At 44.8% G+C, this 21,422-nt stretch overlaps 1 protein-coding gene across 1 annotated transcript; it reads left to right on the top strand.

Moving 5' to 3' along the window:
• Positions 1-485: 485 nt before the first annotated feature.
• On the top strand, positions 486-3,338 carry LOC118356539 (melanoma-associated antigen B4-like). Its single transcript, XM_035725652.1, has 2 exons — positions 486-543; positions 1,927-3,338. Exon 2 carries the CDS (start codon positions 1,964-1,966, stop codon positions 2,888-2,890), a length of 927 nt encoding a protein of 308 aa, XP_035581545.1. The 5' UTR covers positions 486-543; positions 1,927-1,963; the 3' UTR covers positions 2,891-3,338.
• Positions 3,339-21,422: the final 18,084 nt, after the last annotated feature.

Below are 21,422 nucleotides of genomic sequence, written 5' to 3'. Positions count from 1 at the left end.
GGAGTACCTGCACTATTTATCAGGAGGAGTCTCAGGGAGTTTAAGTCATTGGAGTGAGGCCTTAAGTCAGCACAGGGGAGGTATCACAACTCCTACAAGGAGTCAAGGAAAGACACTGATAGACGATGGAGGGAGTTGAGTCCCCACCAAAGTGCACAGGTCACCTGGTGACTGACAGATTGGGGAAGCCCCAGCCATGGCACCTAAGCTCACACCCCCGAATACTTCCTACTGGAGGTTGGGAACGAAATGAGACCCTTGGTCTGAGGCCAGCACACGCAGCAGAGCAGAGGGAGAATTCACACAACCTGCTGAGAGGCAGTGACAACACCCTTGCTAATCCAGCGGCACCCTCCCCTACAATCCAGCACACCACACACTACCCCCCCCACTCCCCACCCCGCCCACAGAGCCCACCCCCACCCTCCAGGGTCCTCCTGGGGGCCCAGACCCACATGACCGGAAGTGGACCCGTGGCCCTTGAGAACGTCCTCCGAACCACGCCGTGGGCGCTGGGGCCTGGTCGGACAGCTCCTGCCTGGGGTGAGCACAGACAGCGGTCCCACGGGCGGTTAGGGGTCGACGTCCCAGGAGTCCCGGGTTACAACCGTGGGGACAAGCCCCCGACAGCCCCCCAGCCCCCCAGCCCCATCTCCCCTGGAAAGAGGGGCCCAACAGACCCTGTCCCGCTCCGCCCCTGCACTCGTGGCTTGGAGGCCCCAATATGGCCATTAAACCCCAAGGCCCTTCACTTACCTCACGGGGTCTCGGGGATGGCAGGCCTTGGCCGGGGGATGCGGGACTCTGGCTCGGCTCAGCACAGGCAGAGATCCCAGGCCGACTGGCGGGAAGGAGAGGTCCTTCGTGAGGACTGGGGAGACTCCCTACCCCAGAACAGGGGCCACGCAGGGTCCCCGCTCCTGGCCTTGGCCTGGGAGGGTCCGGGCGGCTCTGAGGACTGAGGTGCTCCCTCACGTTGTGCTGCGGAGACTCGGAGAGGTAGGGGCCTTGGTCTAAGGGGCTGGCAGCAGGTGAGCTGAGGGAGGATTTCCAGGTCCTGCCCGGACTCAGGCTGAGGACTGTCAGGCTCCTAATGAGTCTCCAGGCCCTGCTGCCATTAGCGTGAGTGGCCAGCCGCAGGGCAAGAGATAGCAGCTCCGGGCTCTACCAGCAGTCAAGGGAGGACCCTGAGTGAGGACCGGGGGAACCACCCCCCTGAAGGGAGGGGGACCAGAGACAATATGGCCTGTCCCCTCCTGCGGACCCTTAAGATCCCAAGAAAGGAATGTCAGGCTGAGACATCCCATCATTTCTCCTATCAGGTCTCAGGCAGGTTAGAGCTTTGATCTGCAGGTGCAGCCCCAGTCAGAGGAAGGGAGGGTCCCAGGTCCTACACGGAGTCCAAGTGGGGATTCTGCATCACTCTGAGGACCCCACGAACTCTGGGCAGAGAGGCCCTCCCATAAGTGTCCATCAGTAGGTGCCCCCCGGACTCGAGGGGTGGGCTGAAGTGCTCCCTGCTTTCCTCCTCCAGGGTACCCTGGAAGATCACAGGGTCTCCTTCAGAGCAGGGGAGGGGGGTGGGGGCACGGGTCTTGACAACAGTTATTAACAGGACGATCCTGAATGTGAACTGCTAGGACCCCCCACCCACACTCCCCCCCAACCCGGACACTGGGATCTTCCCTGTCAGGAACACTGGCGTCACCCCAGTAACCCCGGGGCAGGGCTGTCTGCTTGGGGACCCGAGGCTCACACCCCCTTCCTCCACCAGGTGCTCAGGGCCCAGGCTGACCAGAGTAAAGGGAGGCCTGTGGGGTTCCTAGAGCAGTGCCCTGGGGGACCCTGCAGGGGCAGCCGTGGTCAAAGCCAAGGCGGGATCTCTCCGCTGAAGGGGCTCCCCCACCTCACCGTCCCCCTCTCCAGGTGCCCTCGCCACCTACCAGCCCTGCCCAGTGTCGCCATGCCTCGGGGCCAGAAGAGCAAGGTCCCTGCCCGGGAGAAACGCCACCAGGGCCGTGGTGAGGCTCAGAGTGTCGGGGGTGCTCCTGCTGCGGCAGCACCAGCCGCCGCAGCAGAGGAGCCCCCCCGCTGCCCCCCACCCGATGTGGGGGCGATGCCCCCGGGCTCCCCCGAGGCGGGTTCGGCCCCACAGCCCCAGGGCGCCCCGGCCCCTGGGTCTCCTGGCGCGGGCCCTCCAGGCCCGCCACGTGACCAGGGCGCCGAGGACGCGGCCGCTCGCAAAGACCCCCTCACCTGCAAGGCCAGCTTGCTGGTGCAGTTCCTGCTGCAGAAGCACAGCAGCGGGGAGCCCAACACGCGGGCCGTGATGCTGAAGATGGTCAGCAGGAAGTACCGCGAGCACTTCCCCGAGATCTTCAGGCTCGCCTCGGAGCGCATGGATCTGGTCTTCGGGCTCGAGCTCAGGGAGGTCGACGCCCGCAGCCAGTCCTACGCCCTGGTCAGCAAGCTGGCCCTCCCGAGCGACGGCAACAAGGGGCTGCCCAAGACCGGCCTCCTGATGGCGCTCCTGGGCGTGATCTTCATGAAGGGCAACCGCACCACCGAGGAGGAGGTCTGGGAGTTCCTCAGTGTGCTGGGCGTGCACGAGGGCAGGAGGCACCTGATCTTCGGCGAGCCCCGGAAGCTCATCACCCAAGACCTGGTGCGCCAGGGCTACCTGGAGTACCGCGCGGTGCCCGCCAGCGACCCTCCGCGCCACGAGTTCCTGTGGGGCCCGCGAGCCCGCGCGGAGACCAGCAAGATGCAGGTGCTGCAGGTGCTGGCCAAGATCAACGACACCGTGCCCAGCAGCTTCCCCGCGCTGTACGAGGAGGCGCTGCAAGAGCAGCAGGAGCGCGCGGCGGCCCATGGCTGGCGCCGCGTCTAGTCAAATCAGCTGGGGCGGCTGCTTTTCCTTGCGGTGGAAGAGGGCAGTCGACCTTCCAGGTCGTGCAGAGTCCTAGGGGTTGGAGGGAACAAAGCACAGGTCTTCTTCCTATTTGTTCGAAACGGCTATTCTATAAAATATACACAGTTATATTTATTTAGGTGTTTTCCAATGTTTTTTCTTGGAATAGCTCATTTAGTTCTAGAATATAAACTTAAGAATGACATGGCTCTCATTTATCGCTGTTTCACAAATGAGAGTTACAGTGTTGGTGTCTATCACAAAGAAAGTCACAAACCATCTATATTGTATTCGTGATCCAAAAGCAGGTAACATGGCACTGCAATAGGGATTTTCATGGAAATGTGGAAGAACCACACAGTAAAACAGTTAGGAACACAAAATGGAGAAAAAAATAGTTAAAAAAAAATAAAAGGTGTTTAATTCATGGTTTGCCTTTTCCTTTTAGTCTTAGTAAAAATATAAGATACTTTAATTTTTTTTAGCTTAAGAACATTTGTTTTTGTCCCTGTGCACTGTATATTCTCTGCTATCTACTGGAGTAAAAATGAACTTAAATGGGAGGGTGGTATTTTGGGGGGTTCATAATAATAACTGCCATTCATTCAGACCCAGTATTTCTTAATGAGTATGCCAAGTGCTTTACATAGTACATAAATGCCAACATTCCTATAGGATAGAGCTTAGCGAACTTCACTTACAGATAAACGGCTTGTAAATATCTCAAGTTCACAGGAGTGGTGAGTGACCTCACTGGGACTGGATCCCTGGTCTGGATTGGTCCGGATCAGTCTAGAGACCCATGCTCTTCCTTTCTTCCCAGCCTGAGCCAGACCTTGTAGCTTCTATTTCGTTTTTCTTCTCATTACTCCAAGATATATGTCATGGGATAAACAAAACCCTGACCCAAAGCAGTGTTTTGGAATACACAGCCGCAGTAATAGTAATGCTGAGTAAATGTGTGAAGAAAGAAAAGAAAAAAATTATATTCAGTGACAATATGATCATCTATATAGGCAATATCAGATAAGCTGAAAAGATCGGGGGCTCTCCAATTTATCCTGCTCTGCCCTTTCTGTGTAGGAAGGAAATCTGTCAGGAGTGAAACTGCATAAGATGCTGTCTAGCTGGCGCAGAGAAGGAAGAGATCAGGGTGAATCCTCTCTGACAGCTTAACACCCGGGCAGCCCCCGGCCTTGTGTCACAGCTTCCCCATCTCACATCTTCCTAGGGACAGTGTCCCAGTGTCTGCAAGGTTTGCAGTCAGGAACCTGCTCAAGTGTTTGCAGGGATGAGGATTTGCCAGCAGCCTTTCATCAAAGAGACAGAAGACAAAATGAGAACCCTGTATGAATGGGGGGCTAGGCACCAACGGCACAGAATACAGGGAGTGCTGAGAGACCATGCCTTAGCTACTCTCAGACCTAGAGGGCCTCAGGTAGAGCTGCAGCCCGAGCATCCCCTAACTCATTCTTCAAGGTTCTCAGGGATATAAGAACCATGGTTTAAGGGTTGTGTCCTCGGGTCAGTGGGCGGGGGGGGGGGGGGGGGAGGGAGGGGGGGAAGGGTCCCAGCCTAACAGGTATCATGGTGAGGACCCTGAATGAAGAATGAGGAACTGCCCATCCCAGAACAGTCGGGGCTCCACAACACATACCCTACTTTCTGCCTTGTGTGGCTATGGTCACCCCTCATTTCCTCTGGTGGGGAGCAGAGGAAGTGAATTCAGAGGGAGGTGAGGTCCTTGGGCCTGTGCAGCAGCTCTGATTCTGCCCAAGTACGAGACCCTCATAGGCCTTCATTGTATTTAAGGTGAGGACAATGAGTGCTGGTGAGTGGACCCCCATAACAGAGCAGGGCACACAGAGGCCTCGGGCAGGGGTAAGCCAGGGAACAGCAGCCTGACTTCTCCCTCCAGTGTCCCCGGAAGGTGACGACCTCGGTGTAAGGCTGGCTGACTTAGTGGAGGAAGGAGCCCCATATGCTACCCAGAGTCAAGGTCAAAAACCTGAGCAAGGACTGAGGGGCTACTAACTCCAGACGAGTGGGATGTCATAAAATTCTGCCCCTACTATCATCTTTCAGAAGATCCCAACAGCCCTGGACAGACAGGATTCATCCTGACACTTCCAGTCTGGAGCTTCCAGGCCAGTAAAGGCCTTAGTCTGAGGAGTACGGGTTTTTTAGGTGAGTGGAGGGTAGATTCCCAGGTCCGGTCATGAGTCATGATGAGGACCGCGAATGAAGCAAGGGGACCACTCACCCCAGAATCGAGGAGAATGCCCAGAGTTCCACCCTTGCTGTCAGCCCTAGGAGGCCCAGGGCAAAGCTCCCCAGCTGAGGTGTCCCTCTTTCCACAGGAAGTGGTCTCCCGGAGGAGAGGGCCTTTGTCTAATGGGAGCAGCCTCACTCAGTAGAGGGAGGAAACCTACTTCCTAACTGGTGTCAAGCTGATCATTCCAAAGGAGGATAAGGGGACCCCAACCAGAACAGAACGGGCCACACAGAGCCCTGCCACTGATGTCTTCCCTCAGTAAAGCCAGGAATGGGGGCATGATGAGTCCCACTCATTTCCTTCTAGGGCCATCTCAGGGAGGTGAGGCACTTGGTCTAAAGAGTAAGCGTCAGATTAGCAGAGGGAGAAATTCCAGGTCATGCCAAGAATCAAGCACAGGGCCCTAAGTACAGAGGGAACCACCCAGATCATAAAAGTGAAGATGCCACAGAATACGTCTCCTACTGTCAGCCACGTGACCACAGGAAGTTTTGCCACGTAAGGCAATCCTAGGTGGTCGGAGGGAATTAATAGGAGTTAGTGTGAGAGAACAGGCCTCCAGGTCATAGAAAGGACCAGAGTGAAGCCTGAGGACTAAGGAAAACACCCAACGGAAAAGAGAGGAATAAACAGTCTCACCATCCTCTCAGACCTGAGAGACCCATGTGTGGTAACAGGATGAATCATACTCACTTCATCCCATGGCGTCTCATGGAGGTGAGGGACCTCATCAAAGGCGGTGACCTCAAGTATGCAGAGGGAGAATTTCTAGATTGTATTAGGAGTCAGGGTGAGGACCCTGAAGACTGAGGCGACCACCAACCCCTTAACAGTGGGGGCTGAGGCAACCGTCCAGATCCCGACCAAGTGAGATCTGAGGGGGCCACCAACCTCCGAACAATGCAGTTCCACAGGGCCTCACCCCTTCCACCAGTCTGGAAAGAATATGGATGGGGGGGGGCAGATGTGGCTCTTGCTTGCTTCAGCTTCTGAAGTCTGGAGTGTGAGCTTCTTAATGTGATGTGAAGTATCTCAGGGGTAGCATTAGCAAGTTGTACAAGGAGTCCAGTTTTTTTTTTTAACCTTCTATATTTTCTATTAAGCAGAACATGATAACATGTTATTGGCATAGGGACTGTCGGAAATGTGTAATAACTCCACGGGAAAATTACTTGGGAATTACGAAAAAGAGAAACAGGACAGTAAATGGTTAAATTCTCGGTGAGGCTGATTCTTTTAGTCTTTGATATGTATCTGTATCTATATATCTGTCTATATCTGTATAGAAGATGTATATGTAGATATTATATGTATATATATCTGGATTTTTCTCTGCTTATTCAGGAATGTGGGAGAAATGAAATCATAATACATTAGAAATCCCGCTTACTGTCTAATGCCCAAGCACTAATTCAGCATCTGCTCTTTGGAAGACTCCATGGTAGTATGAGGGAGTAGTAAGAAAAAGAAGACTGAGCCACTGCCCATAGAATTACAAGTCTAGGAGCAGCTACCATCAAAGGAAGATGGTGAGATACACTCTAAGACCTAAAGGTCAACAAAAAAGAAGGGCTGAGGAAGTTCCAGCTGAGAGCAGTCAAGTGTAAATTACCTGAGGCCAGGCGGTTCGGGGCTGGGACTGTGCAAGCCCTCAGAGGCAGAATGCTGGGTTAAGTGAGGCTAAGCAAATCATAAAAAAAGGGGCAGACATCAGATTGTGTGTCTGGGAGTGGACAGACTGAAGCCTGGAATGAAACCTGCTCTAAACAGCTACCTTGGGAGTGTGGGAAAACCAGAGACCTCTCCACCTGAAGCAGGAACAGATGGGGTCCTATGCTCCTATCCTACTGCAGGTGAGCACAGTGTACAAACTAGGCATTTCATGTACATCATAGCTAAGAAACCTCAAAGAAACAGGGTGATACTCCCTTGAAGTGTGGTCAAGACGCCACCAAGTTCACACTCTGCTTTGGATGAGGAGAGCCAGAGCCCACTCCATTGAAATGGCATTGTAATTAGGTTTTCTTGAGTACAATTCTGTAAATTCTAAGCTGGGCACCACTGAGTTACCTCTAACTGGGTAAGACTCATAGTGAAATTAAACAACATATGCTCAAATAGGGACAATTTTCTTGCCAGGCAACATATTGGCTATTTTGGTGTTCTCTGTCCTGCAGTGCATATTCCCTGACATATGCTGGATCAAAGCAAACAAACAAAAATATTACAAAGGTGTGGGTGGTATCATCTGGGACCAAAATGATCAGAGTAATAATTGTCATTCATAAGAGACCCAATGTTTGCTAATCACTGTACTAGGTGCTTTATATACATTTCATACAGTTCCAAAAGTCCTGCAGGCTGGGGCTTATCCAATGCATTTAACAGAGGAAGAACTTGAAATACTCTCAAGTTCAGATGGTTAATGAAGTGACCAAACCAGGAATAGAGCCTGGTCTGATCTCTCTGGAGCCCACACTGTGCTACTTCTCCCAGCCTGAGACTGATCTTGTGTCTCTTGATTCATTTCTCTTCTCACTGTTCCACAATGGCTCCTAGGTGGTAAGTATGAGGACCCTGCAGCCAAAACATTACAAGCAGGGCCTAGGGAAGGAAGGTGAGTGTGATAATAAACCACAACTGGGGGATTATCTGTGGGATTCTTCTACTTAGGATCCTGCTGTCCCTCACCCCAGGGTTTCTTGAGAGCCCAGTGCTGGCTTTTGTTCAATTCCAGCATTTTCCCACATTACAGTATCCTTCCCCCAGGTCATTCCTACTGTGACCTACTATCCAACTCTGGAAGCTCACCTGCTGGCCAATTCTTCACCGTCTTTTTCTCTGAAGGACATTCCTTGTTGCCAATGTAAAGACAGTCCAGAATCACCTGCCTTCCTCCCGACTTAGAACATTCCAGCTCCCTGGCAATCATTTTCTTCATGTGGAATGTCTATGACAGCAACAGGCCCTGGGATATAAAAGGTGGTTAAAGACAGGTTTGACACATCCATGTAAAAGATCACTTCAGAAACAGAAGTTTAGAACCCATGTGTGTTTTCACTACATTCTCAAAATATGTCCCAAGTGGGCTCATAAGTAGAGTTTGCTTTGGCACAGCTACTAGTTTGGGGATATGATCCTGCAAGCAGAGAAGGTTTTTGAAATCATCCTGAGGTATGCAGTATAATTTTAACAGTGTGGTATTTGAGACTGGCCTCTGAACAAATACACTGATGAGTGAGCTTAACTAAGTGGTCAATAACCAAAGCCTCCCTCGCAATTTGGGGATGAGGAATGACCAGGGATTTCACTATGAAGCAAACATCTAGTGAGGCTGAAATCCTCAAAACCCAAAGTACTTCTATGAGAGGAAAATGGTTCCTTGGTAGACATGCTATCTTTGAACAGCAAAGATTAAAATAGTTCCCCATCTTTCTGCTTCCTCTTACCTCAGTCCTTGCCACAGAATACCTTGGTTTTTCCTTGGGCCTAATGGCACTTGTAAACTGTCCTGCACATTCAATCATGCTGAGGGTTGCCTGGACTCATAAGTTAAGGTTTTGACCATGCTTCAGTAGAAAGAGAACATTCTTTTCCTATTGAGAATCTGGAATCTACTGCAATGGTTAGTCCAGAAAGAAGCTTTCATGAGAAGAAAATGATCCCTCCCTGCTGAAGTTTTATAGAATCCTTTGGATAAACCTGATGTGATCTTGTATTGTGAAGCTCACCTATCACAGGGTAGGCTCTCAAAAATGTAGAATTTCAAGGCAGACTTAGCCTTGCCAGAAACTCCACCAGGAATAGAGGAGATTGTTTTCATAACAATTTCTTTTTTTCTTTTTAGATTTATTTGAGAGAGAGAGAGAGGGTGAGCAAGGCAAGGGGCAGAGGGAGAGGGAGAGAGACTTAAGCAGATTCCCAGCTGAGTGTGGAGTCAACGTGGGGCTCAGTCTCACGGCCCTGAGATCATGACCTGAGCTGAAATCAGGAGTCTGGGTGCTTAATTGACTGAGCCCCCCAGGTATCCTGTGTTTTCATAAATTCTAATAATAGCTCTTTCCCTGAGTATCTACTATGTAAGTTTGTGGGACAGACTAGAGCTACTCATCCACAGGTGCCTTGCCCTCCTCTTTGGCACACCAGTAGACTCTTCAGCCCAGTTCACTTGTAGTTAGAAAGGGTCATGTGACTACCCTTGCCACTGAAAAGTAAGTGGAAGCATTTTTTCTCATTTCTGAGCCTACTGACAGACAGTATTCCACCTCCACACTTTCTTCTTCTACTCTATAGCAAACACTGAAACCCGCGTTTAGATGATGGATGGAGCCTGAATCCCTGAGTCACGTGACAGCACAGACCCCCTTCCAACCCACATCCAGAAATGAGTCTTCATTCTGTGAAGCTGTTCAGATTTCACATTGGGTCTATTGCATCAGCTAGCAGTTACTTTAATACACAGCTGCTATTTCTGTTGTTAGACTTATTTAAATATTTTAATTACCAAGATAATGGTGCATATATTCTTGCAGCAAAATAATTCAAACAATACAGAGAAATCACAACTGTCTGTTTAAATCATGCCTAATAAATTCAGCAACATCTTCTGTGGCGAATAAAATTAGCCCATGACAGGTATTATTTTAAAACTGATTCTGTAATTTTCTTTTTCTACCAGGACTTACTTTATAAACTGGGAGTTTGTACCTTTTGACCACATTCACCCACTTCACCCACCCCACTTTCTACCTCTGGCAACAACCAATCGGTTCTCTGTATTTATTCACTGGGAATTTTTTTTTTTTTTTTTTGGTGGTGGTGGTGTTTTTTAAAGATTCTCACATATTAGTGAGATCATATGGTGTTTGTCTTTGAATTATTTCACTTACCACAATGCCCTCAAGGTCCATCCACGTTGTTGCAAATGGCAGGATTTCCTTCTTTTTATGAGTGTATAATACTTTATAGGTATTACATTTAATTTATCCATTCATCCATCAATGGAAACTTAGGTTGCTTCCATGTCTTGGTTACTGAAAGAACGCTGCAATGATGGTGGAAGTACAGATATATTTTTGGCTTAGTGTTTTCATTTCCTTTGGATACACAGGTGTACTATAAAAATTTACTGTGACTTCAACATAGACTAATCTTTTCTTCTGTCATATCTAATCTGTCATTAGTCCAAAAGAGTGTGTATTTTTATCTCAGACATTGCACTTGGTACCACAAAGTTCATTTGTGTTTCTTTATATCTTAGGTGTCTCTATTTAACATGTTTTATTTTTATTCTTATTTTTTCAAAAAAATCAGATAGTTATAACTCTTTTGAGGTCATTGTCTACTCATCCTATTATATCATTTCTAGATAAATTTTGATCAGTTAATTTTTATTCCTGCTAGTGGACATATTCTTCTGCTTCTTTGCATGCTTGGCAATTTTTTTAAATTAATTTTATTTTATTATGTTATGTTGGTAATCATACATTACATCATTAGTTTTTGATGTAGTGATCCATGATTCATTGTTTGCATATAACACCCAGTGCTCCATTCAGTACGTGCCCTCTTTAATACCCATCACCGGGCTAACCCATCCCCCCACCCCCCTCCCCTCTAAAACCCTCAGTTTGTTTCTCAGAGTCCATAGTCTCTCATGGTTCATCTCCCCCTCTGATTCCCCCCTCATTTTTCCCTTTCTATTACCTTTTTCTTTTTTTAACATATAATGTATTATTTGTTTCAGAGGTACAGGTCTGTGATTCAACAGTCTTACACAATTCACAGCGCTCACCATAGCACATACCCTCCCCAATGTCCATCATCCAGCTCCCCCATCCCTCCCACCCCCCACCACTCCAACAAACCTCAGTTTGTTTCGTGAGATTAATAGTCTCTTATGGTTTGTCTCCCTCTCTGGTTTCATCCTGTTTCATTTTTTCCTCCCTTCCCCTATGATCCTCTGTCTTGTTTCTCAAATTCCTCATATCAGTGAGATCATATGATACTTGTCTTTCTCTGATTGACTTATTTGGCTTAGCATGATACCCTCTAGTTCCAACCATGTCATTGCAAATGGCAAGATTTCGGTTTTTTTCTGATGTGCATGCCTGGCAATTTTTGATTGGATGCCAAACATTGTAAATTTGGCCTTGTTCACACTTATCAAGCCCAAGTGTGTCAGATACTGTTTCTCTCTCTCTCTCTCTCTACACACACACATATATATTTAATACCTATATGTTCTTGGGCTTTATTGTGTAACTCAGGTAAGATTCTTAGAAACACTGTGTTTTTTCAATTTTTGTTTTAAAGGTTTGTTGGGTGTTGCCAAACCCAGATAAATATAGGACTAAGCCTGCATCATGACAGAAACAACTTTCTGAGTACTCTCTCTGATGCCCTGGGCATGGTATGGTTTTCCATTCTGACTTGTGCAAGTAGGAAATGCCCCATGTGGAGTCTGAAATTCTCCCCCCTGTGCAGCTCTCTCACTCTGGTACTTTGTCCTGTGAATTCTTAACTTCCTGGTCCTCCTCTGACCCTCAGTTTCATCTTCTCAACTCCTGAGCTGCAGGTTTTATGTTGACTACCAGTCTCTGCACTATGGACTCAAGGCAACAAGCTGGTGCAATTCTAGGCTTACTTTTTTTCTTTTCAATGCTTTGGGAGTCACTGTCTTTCCTTGCTTGATGACCAATATATTGAAAATGGTTGTCATATATATTTTGGCACTTTTCCTGTTTTCTTAGTTGCTTCTGGCAGGTGGCTAGATCCATTTCCTATTATTCCATCTTCTCCAGAAGTGTAAGTAGTATAATCCAAATTTAAAACCTAAATTTTTATGACAAATAAATGCTTTCAAACTGCAAGCCATCCAACATTTGAAACACATTAGAATAAAAACTTGGATGGAAAGACTATGGAACACACACAAGTATGTTTGTGTATATATGTATGTGTATACATATATATATTCATAGACACACATTTATAAATAAGTATTAGAGTACAAACATGCAGGGCAAAATATCAAAAATGTTCCTCTCCTCCTTGTGGAAAGGTATATGATTACTTAATTATTTATGGTTTCTATATTTTCTAACACTGATAAAACACATATGCATTTCTTTTATGTTTATAAAATTCTATAAATATTTAAAATATGATTTACATACCCTGCAGAGAAACTGAACCAATAGGATGCTTGTGTGTGTGTGTGTGTGTGTGTGTGTGTGTGTGTGTGTGTGTGTATACATCTTCATGTATCTATGTACCTATTGATCGATCTAGAGAGATTTATTGTAAGTAATTGACTCACATGATTATGGAGGCTGACAACTGCCAAGATCTGCAGAATGAGTTGACAAGCTGGAGACCCAGGACAGCTGAAGGTTTAGTTCTGGTATGAAGGCCAGCAGACTTGAAACCCCAGAAGAGCTAATACTTCGAGTCTAAAGATAGGGGGAAAAAATGTCCGATCTCAAAGGCAATTAGGCGGGAGGAATTCTCTCTTAGACCTTGTTCTATTCAGGTCTTCAAGTGATTATAAGAGGAGTACCCACCTTAGGGAGGACAATCTATGAATTTAAATGTTAATCTCATACAAAAACACCCTCACAGAAGCACCCAGAATCATGTTTGACCATGGCACCCCATGGCCCAGTTAGACTGACACATAAATCTAACTATCCTGACACTGAAAGAAAACACACATTCTCTAACTTAACCCTTTAATAATTAGGAAAAATATTTAAAATCTAAGTATTAGGCTATGTGCACTCAACCAGCTTAACGGGCTCCCTCCAGAAAGTTTTAAGTTATATTTTAAAAGCAGAAATATATACATACACACACACACACACACACACACACACACACACACACACACACACACTCCTCCCTGACATGATTGGATTCATTCACTATTTTCAACATTTATATGAAGTGCTCTTATGCAACTAATAGTGGCAACAACAAAAGACATTGATTGCTTTCAGTATTACACGTTGTATTTCTATGTTTGTTACCCAAGCTCATATAAAGAAACTGTGCTATTTAAAATACGTAGTATTTTCACTGCTGCCATTAATTCTGAGTAGTAACTGAAAATGTACTTCTTTTTTTACTTATTGATTTTCATGAGAACAATGTCAGATAAAGCAGATATTCCCTCACAGACTATTATTTAACACATTTCCTAAATTAACATGTGAGTATCTTTCACAAAGTAAAAACCACATAAACAGAACTGGGATTCATGACTTCCTTAATTCTTCTCCCCTACTGTCAGTGTTGCTAACTTCCCAGTTGTTAGTTACACATCACATACTTATTTTCTGGTAAAGACATTTTTCTATTACAAAGTTTGCATTCATAAATTGTCCTGATAACAAAGGCACTAATAATTTTGTTCACATTGATATAAATTTGTATTATTTCATGCCTAAGTAATTTTCTCCCCATGGTATTACCTGCTCCATGTTATTTTCTTTTCCTTTATTAAAGAATTATATTCTCTCTTCTCCAGTGAGCATGTTTTATTTCTTTGCTTTTGAACCATGGCCCTCTTTCCAGAACTCATCAATTCCCAAGTTTTCCCACATGCTTTTGATCTGAAGGTGATTCTGCAGATTTTCCATTACACAGGGCATATACATATTAGTTGGCAGTGCAATTCTCATACTACTTTACTTTTTCTTTTTAAAAAATCTGCCCGTATTCTCCAAAAAAGGTAAAAAAGAATGACTAGACACCAGTATTTTCCCTAATACCATTTTATAGTCAGAGCAGCACCTCAATATTGCAAATCGAAACTCTTCCTTCTTTTTCCACTTTATCATCTTGTTTCTTTAGTATGCCTATGCTGCAGATCTAAATGATTTGCTGCCCCATTCTTGCTTTTAAGTAGTTACAAATTCCCACTGGATCATAAAGCAGTTGCTATTATTTTTAAAAAAGATTTATTTATTATTTGAGGGGGAGGAGAGAAGGCAGAGGGAGTTGGGCTGAGCGTGGAGCCTGACCTGAGGCTCAATCTCTCCACCCTGAGATCACAACCTGAGCCAAAACCAAGAGTTGGACACTTAACTGTCTGTGCCTCCCAGGCATCCCAGCAGTTGCTATTATTTTACATGATTATAACATATGCTCTGTCATTTTTACTCTCTCTGCAACTCTTGTGTTCTATATTCCTTACTGAACATGGACAGTTTCCTATACTTTCGCTGTACTGAAAACCACTTCTGCTCAATAATCTGCTTTGTCGGGGCCCCTGGGTGGCTCAGTCAGCTGAGCGTCTGCCTTCGGCTCAGATCATGATCCCCGGGCCCCGGGATGGAGCCCCACGTTGGGTTCCCTGCTCAGCGGGGAGCCTGCTTCTCCCTCTCCCTCTGCCTGCCGTTCTGCCTACTTGTGCTCTCTTTCTGTCAAATAAATAAATAAAATCTTTAAAAAATATATTCTGTTTTGTCAAACTGGCATTACATATTCCCATTCCATGTCCCTGAACACCCATCTCTCAACAAGCAAATTTCCTAAATCCTCTGTATTTTACTGATTGGAACATCGAGGTACGACAATCCTGTTATCTAAAACTGCATCTTTCATATCTATATTCTTTGAAAAATGTTCCTGTCATTTTCTTATATATTTTCATTTTCATTCATAACACTGCTTGATTTATTCATCAATATAATTCAGTCCCATGAGTCCCAGTAACAATTTAAGGATATTTATGTAAAAAAGACTTTACAATAAAATAATATAATTTAAAATTTGAATGATTAAAGCTAGATTTTTTTTCTAATAAGAATAGAAATGCCAAGTTGAATTCAACAAGGACCTAGCACACAACATGTCTGTTGTATATCCCTGTTTGGGAACAAAGTTTGGTCCTGTCCTTTCTAATAACCAATGTGAAAAGGAGATCAAAATACAATAAGTAATTGATAAGACCCATAAAATGAAAACCAAAGCCATTATCTGACACAGCTCTTTTTAAACTACCAAAAGTGAAGGAGAGAGAAATAGAAAAAGAGAATGATCCATTTCCCTTCTGTCATTCAATGTCTGAGGAGGAAACAGTGTAGGTGGCATATGCTGCGCTTACCTCCTCCTCCCTGTGAATGCGGCACATGTCATGGCAAGAACAATCTTGTCGCACAAGATTATTAAATAAACTGCAATCTAATGCAGATTGTAAAGTTTTAACATGCACTTATTTGACAGGGGGATAGAGTTCCTTAAGTTTTGGGGTTTTTTTTTAACCCCACATGTATTGATTCATGTAATGACCATAATCAGGATACGGAACTGTTCTCTCACCATATTAAATGTCTCCAACACTCCGCATCTGAAGTCTCACCTTTCCCCAAACCTTAAATCTTGACAACCATGGATCTATTTTCCATTACTATAATTTTGTCATTTTGAGAATGTTATAAAAATCGAAACTTACCATATGTAAGATTTCACATTCAGATCCGCTTTTTCTCTCAGCATACTAAATCTCAAGATCCACTGAGGATGTTTCATGTATCATTAATCGGTTCTCTTTTTAATGCTGAGGAGTACTCCACTGCGTTGATGTACCTGAGTCTTTCATACATTGAGCAGCTGACGTCCAGTTGGGTCATCTTAAATTCTGGGCTGCTACAAATAAAGATGCTATGTACATTTCTTTGTGATGTTTTAGCATTTCTTTTCTCTAAATTCCTAGGAAAAGGCTGCTTGATCATATGGTAGGTGTGTGTTTAACTACATAAAGCTGACAAACTGATGTGCAGAGATCCTGGACCATTTTACTTTCTCACCATCCACGTATGAGCAATCCAACTGCTTGAAATCTTCACTAATACTTGGTATTTTCAGTAATTTCTATTTTAGCTATTATAGTAGGTGTAGAGTTGCATCTCATCACTGCATGAATTCACAGTTCCTTAATGGACCTTCGTGTGGAACATATTTGCATCTGCCTATTTCCCATTCATAGATCCTCTTTCGTGAAAGGTGTTCAAGTTCTATGCATATTTTCTAATTGTACTCTTTTTTTCTTATGGTTTGTTCAGCCTATTCTTTCTTATTTCATTTGGGTACAAGTCTTTTGTCATGTAGGTAAATTGCAAACATATGCAAATCTTCCTGTCTGTGGTTTTTATTATCTGTTTTTAACAGTGTCTCTTGCAAAGCAAAAGCTTTTAGTTTTGATGAAGTACAACTGATCAATACTTTCTTTACAGATCTAAAGGTAGATCCCAAAACACTTCATGGTGGAGGGGAGGCGCATGCCGTACAGTTGTATTGGCTCTGTAGCCTGCAAGAAAAGGTGGATGATAAGATCAGAGAAGGAAAAGGTTTTAAAGTTCTGCCCCTTTTTCTTCCTGGGGAGTCTTGGAACCCTGACTTTCCACTGCTACACTATAGGGAGCAGATAAAGTACCTCAAGCCTATACATAACAGGGGTTTAGGTAGCTGTGGCACTGTGACTCCAGAGAATATAAAAACACCTGAAAAGTCTTTATAGATAAGTACTGGAATTTTTAATTATCATTTTAATAAACTATAAAGAATGGATGAAAATAGAATAGTTACTATCGCAGCAAATCACATGGTAAGACAAAATAATTCATGGGTTTTTTGAAATTGTGCCTATGTATATATGAACACAAAATCACTAACACACACAGTTGGTAGGTGTTCTTACTATTCCATACACATCTTACTATAATTGAGGGTCAAAGTCACTGTGCCGGACATTGCAATGTTACGCAATGTCAAAAGATTGAGAGCTCACAAAAACATCTGGTTCAGCACCTTACCTTTAGAAAGTAAGTATTTTTTGGACAGAGGACACATAAAGTCTGGTTGGTGAAGAAAAAGAACAGCTAAGTCTGTTTATTATCTGACAGCCTGCTATGGCCTGAATGTTCATCTCCCCTCCACAATTCGTATGTTGAAGCCTATGTCATTAGGTCATGAGGGAGGAGCTCTCGTGAAAAGGCACCCAAGGGACCCCTCACCCCTTCTACCATGTGAGGACACAGTGAGAAGTCAGGAGTCCGCAACCCAGAAGAGAGCCTTCACCAAACCGACCACACTGGCATCCTCATCTGAGACTCCCAGCCTCTAGATCGGAGAGAAATTTCTGTTGTTTATCAGTTACCCAGACTGGTAGGTTGTTATAGCAGCCCGAATGGACTAAGACACAGCATATCACCTGTCCCGGGCACTAGGCCTTCTGCTGCAAGTTCTCCATCCTACATCTACCCTAGGATCCTCACCTATTATTTATGAGGGATCTAGCTGGGCAAAATCTCAGAGCTTGTAGGGAGGTGACATTACTAGAGAGTCTTGGACAAGGAGCAATAATCACATATAAGGATCTGCCTGAGGGAGGACTAAAGTGACCACAAACATCAGAACGCCAGCATTACTACATCCTCCCCTCTGCTTTCAGACCTGAGAGGTACCAGGCAGCCGTATTAAGCTTCGGCTGAGTGGTACCCAGGATCTAGAAGGACGTCAAGTCACTGCAGCAAGAGAAGAAGCGTCCTTCATCTCCTCCTCTCCTCTTTTCTGGGTATTGCCCAGATGCTGCCTGCCATTAGGACACAAAGCATTCTACAGGCCTCTCGGATTCCCCTATCTCACCACCCAGAGTCCTGCAGACTTTTCACGGAGCAGAACTGAGGAAGATGCCAACAGCCAGGAGGATGAAAATCTAAGCACTTCGCAAGCCCCACCTGCCACAGAGAACTAACGCAGAGGCCCTTTAACCCAGAAGGCACCTTAGTTGATGCAGTTCCTTTTGCTCATATATAAAATTAAAGAGCCCATCACAAAAGCACACATACTGAAAAAGGTCAACAAAATGTATAAGGGCCATTTTCCTGTGATCCTGTGGAAAGCCTCTAACATGTGGAGCTGGTCTTTGCCCTTGACTTGAAGGCTTTTGACACAACTACACATTGTTCTTGTCAGCAAGATGGATTTCACCCATCATGGGCATTAGAGTGCTGCCGGTGGTTGCAAAAGACTGGTCTCCTGATGACCTTCCTGGGCATGGCCTTTGTGAAGGGCAATTGCACCACTGAGGAGAATATCTGAGAATTCCCGAACGTGATGTAGATATATGCTCGGAGAAAGCCCTTCATCTGTGGAGAGGCCAGAAAGCTCATTACCAGAGATTTGGTACGGGCAAAGTACTTGGAGCATCAAGCAAGCTCCTGATGGTGATCCTACATGCTATATAAACTCCTGTGGGGTCCAAGAGCTCAAAAGAACCAACAAGATGAAAGTCCTGAGATTTCTGACCAAGGTCAATGATACAGACCCATTTCTGCCTATGCCAATATGGAGTCTTTGTGAGATGAGGAAGGCAGAGCCTGAGCCAGAGTGGCTGACGCCACTGCTACAGCTCGGCCATGGTCCAGGGTAACATCCAGCAGCTTCATTACCCCTAGTAAGGTCTTAGGCAGGTTCTTCACTTTCTGGTCGAAAAGGTCCATCAGCCTTATAAGCAGTAAGGGCGAGGGGCTGCTGCTGGGCAGGAGGGAATACATTACGTATCATCGTCATATTCCTGTTTTACCGGGTAACTTGGAGATTTTCCTTCCTTCACTTCTTTCTTTCCTCCTTTCTTTCCACTTAGTTTCTAAATGTTGTTCCTTTAAATAGAAAATTTAAACAGCTTCAGAATGTAAGCTTATGAATCACCACTTTGATTATACATTTATTGTTTTGCATCAAGTTTAGGAGTAGAAGCTATGCTGTTTTGTAAAACCAACTGGGAAAATTTCCATCTTATTTTGTGATCTAAAACAGAATAATGTGGCAATTGAGTAATTGCTTCTTTGGAAATATGAACAGATTCAACAGTAAAATTGTTGTGCTCAAGAAACAGTGATGAAGTGAAAAACAAACGCTCAACACTTGAATTCCCGAAACATTCAGTTTGTTGCTCTGAAAAATCTACACACACACAGATTTACTTAGCTTATCCAAGAATGTAGGTGAAATTAAATTTTAATAAATTAGATACTATATTATGTTCATTGGCTCATTCATTCCCTAAGCATTAACTGAGTATCTGCTTTTTGGAAAACACCATGTTATTTCTGGGGATGTTAGGATTTCTATCATAGGAGCAGTTGGAAGTTGGTGGGGTATTACAGTAGTACACAGAGATAATTTAAAAGAAGAAAATAGGAGGTGGGATTCTAAGCAAGAGCAATTAAGTGTAAAAATCCTGAGACAAGCCTGTTCAGGATTTCGGTAACTGCAGTTCTTCAGAGGTACTGGAGTTCAAGTTTCGCCCTGTGGTCTGAGAGGTAAGGCTGTGGGACTGGTGAACTGGCGCCAAAACCTCAAATGATGTGTCTCAGAGTTGAGAGACTAAAGCCTGCAATGCAAAGTAGCTCTTAGCAGTAATACATGGATCCTGGATAAACTAGGGAGAATGTTTCTATTGGAGCAGGCAATATACATGTAATGGGTACTTGTCCCACTGCATTTGATAACCATTTGCAAAGTATTTATCTATATTCTCAACTGCAAACACAGTCTGCCTTTCATTTGAAAAAGTAAGGATAACATGTTTCATAGATCCACACATAAAGATGTAATGTGTCCAGCTGGTATACTTAACAACTACACCTAGGAATCTAAATGTTGGTGGGTGGACCTGATTTAAATGATAAGATTTGAAATCTGAGGTGATGTTGTACTTGGATCAGGCTTTTTTGAGGGTCTTAGATGGGGGAAATGTATTTTGTATCAGGTAGGGACATGAAACAATGGGGCCTAGAGGGTAGAGTGGGGCATATAGAACTGTATGGGGGCCCACGATTCCCTAGCTCCCAGTGATCATACCTTTGCATACTTCTACCCTCAAGTGTAGGGCCTACGGCTGAATTCTAAGGAAGAGATTATGACAAAGGTGTTGGGATGTCACTCCAATTATTATATTACATTCCATGTTAAAGGTAAGACAACACTCCTCTGATAACAGATGCTATATAAGACACCATGTTGCTATCAGATATGCTGTTGCTATCTTGCTTGTTTTTGAAGAGGAAATCTGCCATGTTTGGAATGGCCTATGGATCGGGCCCAGTGGCATGAAACTGCAGGCTAGGTTTAGGTACTGAGGTTAGTCTCTAAATCACCGTCAGCAAGAAAAAAAAGCCCTCTAAGTCCTAGAGACAAAAGGAAATTAATTCTGGCAAACAAAATGAGCTTGAGAGTGGATTTTTCTTGGTCACTTCCAGTTTCCAGTCTAACATGAAAGGAACTTACTTTGTCACTCCCATCCTCACAACAAGAAAACATCTGAACCAACTGCAAATTGGCAATTCTTCTTATACCCATCAGAGGTCACAAGGCTGACTGCTGCTGCCCAAAATGGAGAGAGAAACTGTTGAAATGGAGAATTACAGCTCGCTGGATCATAAGTCTGGGAGCAGAAACCAGTGCTGGAGTCGGCACCGGGATTGGAACACTTAGAAATTACTGGAGACTCCCTGCAGAGTAGCCTCGAGTTAAAAACTCTAGGCAGGCTTAGTCTAATAGGGGCCCCTAAACTTTTCTAAGTTTTACTTCCAGGAGCCCTATTAGGTTCTTATAGTGACAATAAAGGTCAGACAACAATGCCACTGTACTTCTAGCAGGGGAAAGGAAAAAGCAGCCAGCTTGAAAAATGCCCAAAGTGATCTGTTCTTTATAACAAGGCTTGCCGACAGAGAAACTATTTACCAGAGCCTAACTGAGTGGGATTTTATTAGAGCCTAAGCCATCTGGGGGAGGGGAAATGCCAACTCTAGCCCCCTCTAGCCTTCCAAGAGGAGGAAGAAGGGAAATAGCCCCAAATAGGCCCTCTTTACTTCCTGTTCTACCTGAGGTGTGAAAAAAACTGAGAAGCACCTGTGAGGTCAGAGCCCAGGGGCATAGGCTCGCTACAAAACTGACACCTAATCATTAGATTACGGAACACTCCCTCATGCCCCACACCTCACTACCACATCAACAGGGCTCCTGTCCAATAACAAAAGATTGCAACTGAAAGAGCTGTATGCCTTGGACCTCATTTAAGAAAAGCAGAGAAGATGAAAAGGATACCAGAGAAAATGTAGTCTCTGACAGCTGCAGCTATAGCAAACAATAGACACTGCCTGACTCCAGGCCAGAAAATCATAAAATCTTTCACCCCGTACATTAGATCTAGCTTTCAATAACAAC

This window comes from Zalophus californianus, chromosome X (genome assembly GCF_009762305.2).
Source record: "Zalophus californianus isolate mZalCal1 chromosome X, mZalCal1.pri.v2, whole genome shotgun sequence".
In the NCBI taxonomy this organism is placed as follows: Eukaryota; Metazoa; Chordata; class Mammalia; order Carnivora; family Otariidae; genus Zalophus; species Zalophus californianus.
This window is presented reverse-complemented; position numbering and strand designations above follow the sequence as displayed.